At 31.9% G+C, this 9,699-nt stretch overlaps 1 protein-coding gene across 3 annotated transcripts; it reads right to left on the reverse strand.

Annotated features, from left to right (window-relative positions):
* Window positions 1-587: 587 nt before the first annotated feature.
* On the reverse strand, window positions 588-7,061 carry LOC120070193 (cullin-1-like). 3 transcript variants are annotated; one of them, XM_039022051.2, is made up of 20 exons: window positions 6,870-7,061; window positions 6,293-6,475; window positions 5,920-6,019; window positions 5,203-5,388; window positions 4,979-5,026; window positions 4,696-4,899; window positions 4,532-4,609; window positions 4,357-4,446; window positions 4,172-4,252; window positions 3,987-4,049; window positions 3,103-3,138; window positions 2,923-3,009; window positions 2,622-2,771; window positions 2,480-2,535; window positions 2,263-2,383; window positions 2,019-2,180; window positions 1,779-1,922; window positions 1,442-1,660; window positions 1,179-1,346; window positions 588-1,088 (listed from the first exon to the last, which is right to left on the reverse strand). In XM_039022051.2, the coding sequence occupies exons 2-20, from the start codon at window positions 6,427-6,429 to the stop codon at window positions 987-989; spliced, it is 2,232 nt and encodes a 743-aa protein (XP_038877979.2). In that variant the 5' UTR covers window positions 6,430-6,475; window positions 6,870-7,061; the 3' UTR covers window positions 588-986. The 3 variants fall into 3 exon arrangements, with proteins under 3 accessions (XP_038877979.2, XP_038877980.2, XP_038877981.2); XM_039022052.2 differs by having other exon boundaries at window positions 6,858-7,015; XM_039022053.2 differs by lacking the exon at window positions 6,870-7,061 and adding an exon at window positions 6,563-6,841.
* Window positions 7,062-9,699: the final 2,638 nt, after the last annotated feature.

The following is a 9,699-nucleotide window of genomic DNA, read 5'->3' on the forward strand; positions in this document are numbered from 1 at the left end:
GGTAAGATCGATTTCCAAAAACTTATTTTTAGGCCCAAAATTATTTAGAAAACACCGAACATTATGTTTTTGGGGAAAAAAATAACATTCAACATAGATCTAACATATATTTAAAACAAACATTTTATAGCATCTAAGATAAACTAACATTGAGCAAAAAAAATGAAAATCCATACCTGATTAGATGAAAAATCCCAAATAATCTTCAATGAAAAGGAAAATTGCAAGAGAAATCGAGATAAATGGAGTGAAATTGAGGAAATGGTAGAAAAAAATGATGATGACCGGAAATGGCAAAGGAAAATAGTGAGAGTGAGAGTTTGGAGGGTTTGGAGTTACTTTTGAAATGTGAATGGCGTTACAATAATTTTACTTAGTTTTCAAATCTATGGGTCAAAAAAAACAATCTTTTTAAAAAGAGTCTAAAATTCAAAACTAAAACTTAAAAGGGCTATCATTGTCCATGGCCAGGACGCAATTTTTTTCCATATATTTTTTGAGGTGACTTATGCTTTCTTTAACATGCAGAGTGCTTAATTGAGTGTCTTTACCAATTGAAACCTCAACATAACTGAAGAAAATTAGACTTGGAAAAAGAATAGTATTAACATTAATAATATATGGAGAAAACAATAGTGCTCATTTAAAGACATATACACAGCTTGGGACATATCAGCTGATGAACAAATTATTCAATCAATAGGCACATGGAAATTACAGCAATAATTCAATTATTCTCACTCTATTTGCCAATTATGCAACAGCAAATCTAAACACCATCATTTCCTAATCATATAACAAGTATCTCAACTTCCTATGAAGAAAAAATGGTTCAATCCATATCAATATCGACCTCCTCAACTTAATGTACAATTTACAAGCGAACTCGTACCACCATCTCCATCTCCATTGCCATTGTAGGGTTTCCTTTCAAGCTATTTCTAGTCATAAAAATCTCGAGGTGTTCTACTTTGATGAAGGTCAGATCATGCTAGGTACCTAAACAAGCTCAGGTTGTCACTGTCTCTTTCCAGATAGTCTCGGGCGATTAGATCTTCAATACGTTTTTTTATTATCTTAAAGTCAGGCTGCAAATTTGCAAGATTTCTTTTTAGAATTTGAAATTTAAAAAGCAGATTAAGAAACAAAGCATTGACATGAAACTGTTAGAGAGAAACCTTGAACATGCGACTGAGTTGCTCGACACACTCTAGCACCAACTGCTGGTGACTCAAAACTTTCCGACTTTTCATAATGCGGACAATTGATGCATCGATAGCATATCGTCTGTCCTTGTCGACATCTTTAATTACCTTCTTCTTCTCATCAACAGGTGGAAGAGGAATCTGCACAAAGGAATATCAAAACACGGCCTCTTACAAGAATGATTATGGTTAGTATCACGAGTGCATGAAAATATTAACTAGTGAAGAAATAGAACCTTGATCCTCCTCATTTTGTCCGTAAACATCAAATTGAACGTGAAGCTATCGGTTGGTGAGATAGTTTTAGTACTTGGCTCCTTGTTAAGAATCTTGTATTTGGCGCACGACAAGGAATGGAGTAGTCTCACAATATCTTCATCGCTCAAATTTAGTTGTGTCTTAATTTCTGAGTAACTAAGTTGGTCAAAGGAATTAAACAGCAGCAGGACAGAAGCCTAAAAACATACAAAAAGGAGGGCCATATAAATCGGCATTAAGGACTTGGCAGTAGAACTAACTTCCAATTTTCCAAAACCAGAGGAAAGTCAAGTTCGAAAGGGATGATGTACTAACCTGATAAGTAGTCACAATTAGTTCGATAGTTTTTGGTTCGAACGTTCCGCTGAGGTTACAGATACCCAGAGAATAAATCCATGTTAGCTTCTTGTGATTTTCTTTAATCTGATAAAACTCTTTGAAAGTCTCGACGCATTTAACCTGAAGTTGAGAAAAGAAAAGGTAAAGATGCAGTTTTTCATCAAGATGTCCAACCTGTAAATGGTCAAACTCGAAATGAGAATAATACTCGCGTACCATCTCAGCTGGGAGGTTGAGATCAAAGGACTTATAACTAGGCCAATACCCAGTAGTTAGAACAGTAACTGTCAAGTCGATGTCAAGATGTGCTTGTGGATTATTGCTAAGATACTCCTCAAAGCTCGCTTGGTTCTCCCTTGCCATAGCCAAATCTTTTACCTAAGGGAATTCAAAACAATCACACTTGTAAATACTTTCATAACATCACGCACTTCAAATTACAAATAAACATTTGGTTTACCATGCCCTCCATCTTTGATGTGAACTGACCACCACATTGCTGTTTCAGTTTAGTCAGAATACTTCTCTCATGGTCGTCATTGGCACTCTTATCAAAAAGAAGTCGTCGCGCAAGCTTTTTCCTGCAAAATATTATGCAATTAATCATCATTATTTCATTTTTCATATTTTGCGGTTTTACCTTAAAAACCAATTAATATGAAAATCTAGAGAGTTACCGGTAAAATTCGCCAAAAAGATCTTTATCACTGATGTAAGCAAGCAGTTTCACTATCTGCAAACAGAGAAGGGTTATAATGGTAACATCCTCCAGAAATCACAAGGGGAAGAAGGAACAAAATATAGGAAAAAAGAACGAACCTTTTCAAGAGTCTCCTCAATGGCTTCATCACTCAGTTTCTCACTTCCACCTTTCTTCAGAATGTTATCACAAAACGTTGAGAGTAACTCTGCACTTGAACTTCCAGCAACACCCTTGTTGCAAAAGACCTCAAAAGCCTCCTTGAGAGCCTAAATAGATACACATATAGTCTGAGTAACAATTTAAATCTTAGTAGTTCTATACCACAATATCTTTTTTCTAGTAACCCCGGGTTTTTAGACCACCTTATGTGATAATTACACTTTGCACGTGGTAATAGACTAGTAAAAAAGAACACACCTTATGGAAAAGTGTATGATTTTGGAAACAGCTGTCCACATATGCCGAATATTTATCATGTAGTTCCATCACCTTTTTTACGAACACCTAAAATACAGATCATAATTTTAAATCATTGTGTGTGTGTGTGTGTGAGAGAGAGAGAGGGAGAGAAAGAGAGCGTGTGTAAAGGAAGATTACCTGTTCTTGCAAGCCAACCACATCCTTTTTCTCAGCCTAAAAAGAAGGAAAAAAGAATATGTCCTCAGTTATAGCAAAAATAACCTTACAAAATTGGCATTTGTAATTCAGGTAAATGTTCGCCTTTTTTTTTTTATCGAAAAAACCAGTTTCCATTGAGATAGAACTCAATAAATGTTCATGAAAAGTACAGCTAAATCATAAAATCAACACTGCAGCCCTGAACACTTCGGATATTAAACCTTTCCAAAACCACACACAGTTCCTAATTATTGTTCATTGAGGACGACAAGAACAGTTACAATACACAATTCACTTATACATGGTACACCAAATTGAATTTAAATGCATGAACATTTGAAACTGAGTCCAGCAATTCATAAAACAACTATTAATGATAAGGAAACCCATTTACTTATTAAGTATTAGGTCACTTTTTTAGTGTTATTAAATTCTTAAATTACACGGCTTTCATTTTATTTCTTCTTAGCCCAGATGCAAGACCGAGACATGTCCATATATCTGTCTAAAACTGGAAACTTCAGTATGATATTTGCTATGCCTATAACACATCGGAATATCTCCAAAAGAAAAATAAGTTGTGAATGTAACACCAAGATACCCATAATTATCAAGTAATATAAGAATATAAAATAGAGAGAGAGAAATTGAAGTAATAAGGGACAATAATTTATCCAAATTAAAGTAGAAAGAGAAATTAATGTTCATCTATATCATCTATTAATCACCCCTCTAATTTCTGAAAAGCGGAAAGCAGAAACGTTTTTCCTCGAAGAGATTTTCTTGGGAGATAATATATATGCTTTACTAAAAACTTCGGTATAATGCATTGAATAAACAACATACGATGGATAGTGACAAACCTTTTTGTTGCTTGCTGCATCTTCTGCTTGTTTGACCAAGGCAGTCCCCTGAGCAGCAACATGCTGAATGATGGAAATTTTAAGATCACATTAGAGATAAGGAAGATAAGATAAGAGAAAAGAATTCTAATCATCTCTATTGGAAAACAAATATAAGGCAAAGTTGAAGTGGTTAAGTCACTAACCTGCTTAAATGTATTTGAAACTGGCTCTAGGCCCCGAGGAATTTTAGAGAACAGTCTGAACATTCTTGATAAGTCTTCCACCTAGAAAATATCCCATAAACACCAAGGAAGAAGAAAATATAAGTTCACGTTTCAAATTGACAACCATATACATGAAAATCAAATATAGTAAATTTTGCAAGTACCTTGTCATCTCTAAGCAATGCATGACATCCAGAATGCTCTTTTTCAAGCAGCTGGGTACAATAGGCAGATAACAGTTCATGCTGAACTTTCTAGAAACAAAAAAGAGGAACATATCAACTATATTTCTGAGGATGATCAGGATCAAAGAATGAAGGGGGGGGAAGACAAACAAACCTCAAGAAGTTTAGGTTCACTGCTGGAATGCAAATAATGTGAAACTCTGTCCTTCTCACGTCTTAGACAATCCTCAGCCTAGAATGTTCAATGAAATGAGTTAGGCTACCAGAAAGATAAATTACGGTAATCTACAAAGCTAATAAAAGAACAAAAGGAATTACTTTCAACATATAATCAGGACAAGAATCTTCGAGAATCCAGTTTGAAGCCTTCCGAGAGTAATAAGCAGCAGTGTCTTCGAGCATGGCTACTTCAAAATCATTTTCATAGCAATCCATTTCCCCCATCCCAATCTCCACAAATATCCCTAAGACATTCTTTAGCAGAGCTCGGTCAATTTGCTCTCCTTCACGCTCTTTATCGATCTGATAGGAGAAAATCTAGTTATGCAATGCAAAGCTTAAAAGATTGTGCACAAAATAAAAGGGCATCAAGTTAATATACCAGTGATATAACAGCATCTCTAACTTTTGCATTCAACTCCCGGTAAACCTAAACCAACACAAATATCAATAACATATTCTATTGCAATGACTTGCAAATTTATTAAGTCACAAATTTCACGGGTAAGAACACGAACAGATTTTAGCCAAGCAAAGAGGCAAGAGCAAGAATATAACATGTTAAGAAGAACCAAGCACAATGTCTGGTGGTAACTGGTCGCATACCAGATCTCGAAAACAAGTCAGCCCAACACTATGCAGAGATGGAAGTGACCTTCGAGCAATAAAGTAGCGATCAAGATAATGGAAGAAGCGAGAAAGCCACCTAACCATCACTTTGTGGTTTACCCATCTTTTCACAAGCTCTCTCAACATGAATTCATCATGCTTCTCCCTCAAAGAAGGCAATACCTGAAAAGAAAGTTCAATTGTGAGCGTGTGAAACAAATAAACTGCACCCCAGAAAAACTAGAACCTGACCATGAAATTTTTCACATGAAGGATAACTCATAATACATATATAATATGTGAACCTAGGACTAACAATACCATGTCATGTATAAAATGTGACCATAGAAGACAAATATAATATTGTGAAGCTGGGACTAACAATACAATGTCATGTGAAAAATGCAATCATACAAGACAAATATAATATTGTGAAGCTAGGACTAAGAATTTAATGTCATGTGAAAAATGTGCAAGATGACAAAAGCACTTTAGCGTCAAGCTTAACGAATTCAACGGTGAATTTAGACCATTAAGGACACTGACATGAAATTGATAGGAAAATAATTAAGGACACTTAACCATTTATAACATAGAAACAACAATTAACCATTTATAATATAGAAACAACAAGAGCCTGCAAAATTTCAAGTTACGAGAAAGATATGACCCATAAGATCAAGGAAAACCAATATATGAACTAATATTTCTTACCGATGAAATTATATACTCTTCAAATGATTCGCGGTACTTGTCATACAACTGGTGAGAGTAGTCATGAGGAAACCTTTGAGTACACATATTATAGATGGTCCTGTAAACATGATAGATAAAAGTTGGATTCATCATCTCCATAAAACCAACCTTCAAATTGCTACACAAGAACAAAAAAAGGAAATCCTCTCTAATTTGAAGAACAAAATTAACTCATCAAGAAAACAGGGAAGATTGCAACCCTTCAAAGTGTATTAAGTACTAATTGAAACTTCCATTCCAACCCTTAATAATTAAATAAATAAATATATATATATATATATATATATATATATATAAACAAGAATAGCAGGCAATTTAGAAAAATTAATACGTGTAGAGCATCATGTAATCTTCCGAGCTGAACTGTGGCTCTGGCAATCCCTCGAGAATGTTCTTCAATTTTGTGATTCCCTTTTGCATGAAGTCCCATCCTTGTTCTAAATCAATAGATTCACGTTCACCCATCATTGTATTATCATCAACCTCCGATTGCTCAATGCTGATATCAGAAGTTCTGCAGATTGAGACAATAAAATTCACAATCAGATTATGAACAACATTATAAAAGGAAACCACGATAAACAACAAAAATTTCATATACCCAATTCGAAATTGAAATTCAAGCTTCAAGGTAACAACATATCATTAACATTAGTGAACCATAAATTTCAATCTCACTCCCCCCACTACTCATTCATAGCTAAAGCGACACACTCAATAACTGAATTACACCACTCCGAAACAAACCGAAAGAAGCACAGCGAAACAAAAATACATTACTACGATTCACAAATTTGCAAAAAACAATCGAATTAACAAGGAGATTACCAGGAAACAGAGAGAGATTTGATACAGAAAAAAAAAAACAAAAAAAAAAAAAAAAAAAAAAAACCTACGAGAAGTAAAACCTGTAGATAGCGATTGGAAGAGAGAATTAAGCAAACAAATTCCCGATGGGCGTTGATGGGTTGAGTTGCAAAGTGCTAACCAGGATTTTGGAAATTTTTTTACGCATATGAAAACTGCTAATTATTAGAGATTTTGTTTTTAAAACATATTGAAGATGAAATATCTTACATAAATATAGAATAAGGGTCTACAGTTTTAAAAAACCAATATTGGCCGTGAGATTTAACTTCTAACTATGTCCAATTTTCCTAGGGACTGATCTGTTTCGAACGAGTGGAAATTCTCCGATTAGGCGGAAAATGAGGAAGTGAGTAGGGAAAAGAAATTTCTCGTGAGCTAAACGGGGACGGAAACGAAGAATACATTCCTCGTCCCTGCCCCCGACCCCAGGCCTGCTCCGTTCCCATTTCCACCCGATTAGCTTTTACTATTAGCTTTTACATATTTAGTATAGTTATCTAATATTATGTGAATAATTTGATTTATATTTCTTTCTTTTTACTAAAAAAATTAATTAGTTTTTTTAGGCCAAAATTTGAATATTAAATTCAAATTGTCATATAAAACTAACCATAATAAAAGATTTAGTGATAAAATTAATTATTTAATTAAAATTTATTGATTTAAATTAATTGATTTTTTATAAAAAAAAAAATAACAGGGAAATCCATCCCTGTGGGAAATTTCACTGGGGAATGAAATGGGGATCGAGGATGAAGAATGGCATCCCGATCCCACTCCGTCCCGTGGACATCTCTACTTCTAACCTCAAGATTAATAAAAAAAAGGTTTTACGAAGGATAAAAAAAATGTTTGATAATTTAAAAACTTAAGTCACATAGGAAAATAAATTAAAATTTTGTATAATCATAACATTAATTAATTAAAAATTTTCAAGTAAAATTTAAGAGATCCAACGATCAAATTGTCTTAATTTTTCTTAATGTTATATAAGTGAAATTATTTATAGATTATTATAAGATAATTTAGAGATTAGTAGAAAAAACACGTGAAGATAGTTCTTAATTCTTCGTAACCTAAAACAGAGGAGGTTGTTGAGTAAATGGTGTATTTGTTGAACGTAACACAAATGTCTTGTCTATTTATATGGAAAAAAAAAATAGCATTATTTGATTCCTATTTGGAACATTATTCTATTACTATTCAAGTTCTTATAAATATATATTTATCATTATATATAAAAGATTCTTTATTTAATTAATGATGAAGTTATTTTATTTAATCATCTTTCCTTAATATTTTCCGTGTCCTTCTTAATGTATGGTAAATCTAAATATTTTAAATTTGCATAGTATATGCCAACAAAAATGTAGCTCAATTGACATAATGTTTGTACTAATTGATTTTGATCGAACCTTATAATCAATTTAACTCTGTTAGTTTGTTAAAATTTACATTTATCATCGTATATAAATACAATTTATCTTCAATTTTATCCGATAATTAACAAGATAATTTGAATTAGAATGTAATATAAAATTAAAATTTTCTTATTAAATAGTAATTTAAAAGACATTCAGAAATTAAGATTAAGATTTTATATTTGCCTTTATTCGTGAGTTACCAAATATAATTTTTTTTTTTTTTATTGAAGTGACATTTGATGAAATTTAAAGTTTAAAAATAAATTTGACCAAATGAATTGAAGTTGAATGTAAAAGTATAAATGAAAGTTTCTAATTAAAAACATTTAGAATTAAAGATGGAGTCGATGTTAAATTTTGATGTTGATTAAAGAATTAAAATATTGTCCCATTATGAATTGATGGGTTTGATTTCACTATTGAGAGGTCAAATTTTAGTTTTATAAATATATCAATATCAATGCTAACACAAGTGGTCAATTGCAATAAATTACGAAATTTTAAGTTTATCAAATCAATTGATCGAATTAAAGTTTAGAGACATTATTGTAACAAACCATGTAGTTCAAGGATGTAATTGCAAGAAACCCTATAATTCGTGGGTGGTTTATACAGTTTTTCCTAAAAAGGAATAGCTATTTCAATTGTGCTATCCGTGCATATGAACCAACTCCTTTTCTTTCCTATAACATATGAACCGATATCTTAATTCTCGCTTTTTAACTATTTGATTGTTTGTTTTTAATTTTTTATTACTAATTTTTAAAAATTGTTCTTATTTTCTCATAATTTCCTAAACATGATTTTCACATTTTCTTTTTAAACATTTGAATTCCAACCCAAATTTTTTTTTTAAAAAAAAAAAAAGACAATTTTTATTTACTTTCTAAGACTTGCCTTGGATTTTAAAACACTTTTAGAAATAAACAATAAAACAAAGAAAAACAATAGTGATATTGAATAAATAATAAACAATCAAAATAAAGCCCCCTAATTTGAATTCAAAACTAAATCAGGAAGATTTCTCGATTTGAAAATGAAAAAAAAAAAATAATAATAATGTAATTAAAGTATATGATCAAATAAGTACTTACAATATTTTATTGAGAATACTTTCTTAGAGGTGCCATCGGAGAAAGTGCTATTGATTAGATTTTGATGAGAGTAATTGAAGGAAAAAAATACAATAATTCAAGAAAAAGCACACGCGCGATTTTTTATTTCTTTTATATATAGTATGATTTTATATATAAAATAGATATAACAATAATTTAAAAAACGAAAAGAATATTTAAGAATTTATCAACTTGCATTGGGTGTAATGGATCAAAAGGATATTGTTCGCACGAGATTTCAAGAGAAATTTATTTCGTGGAACTTGAACTTTGTATTTGTATTAATTTTGTGAAAAGTGAGTACAATCTCTAATACATAATTTTGATAC

This window comes from Benincasa hispida, chromosome 1, assembly GCF_027475165.1.
Source record: "Benincasa hispida cultivar pf3 chromosome 1, pf3_genome.v1.1, whole genome shotgun sequence".
In the NCBI taxonomy this organism is placed as follows: Eukaryota; Viridiplantae; Streptophyta; class Magnoliopsida; order Cucurbitales; family Cucurbitaceae; genus Benincasa; species Benincasa hispida.

What these genes read in the sequence shown, in the direction of transcription:
- LOC120070193 (XM_039022051.2), bottom strand. Translation starts at nt 6,429, where the DNA reads ATGATGGGTGAACGTGAATCTATTGATTTAGAACAAGGATGGGACTTC. An exon ending in GTCCTGATTATATGTTGAAA is followed by an intron (nt 4,610 to 4,695) that starts GTAATTCCTTTT and finishes TGAACATTCTAG; the next exon opens with GCTGAGGATTGTCTAAGACG. An exon ending in TCAACCTCCCAGCTGAGATG is followed by an intron (nt 1,923 to 2,018) that starts GTACGCGAGTAT and finishes TCTCAACTTCAG; the next exon opens with GTTAAATGCGTCGAGACTTT.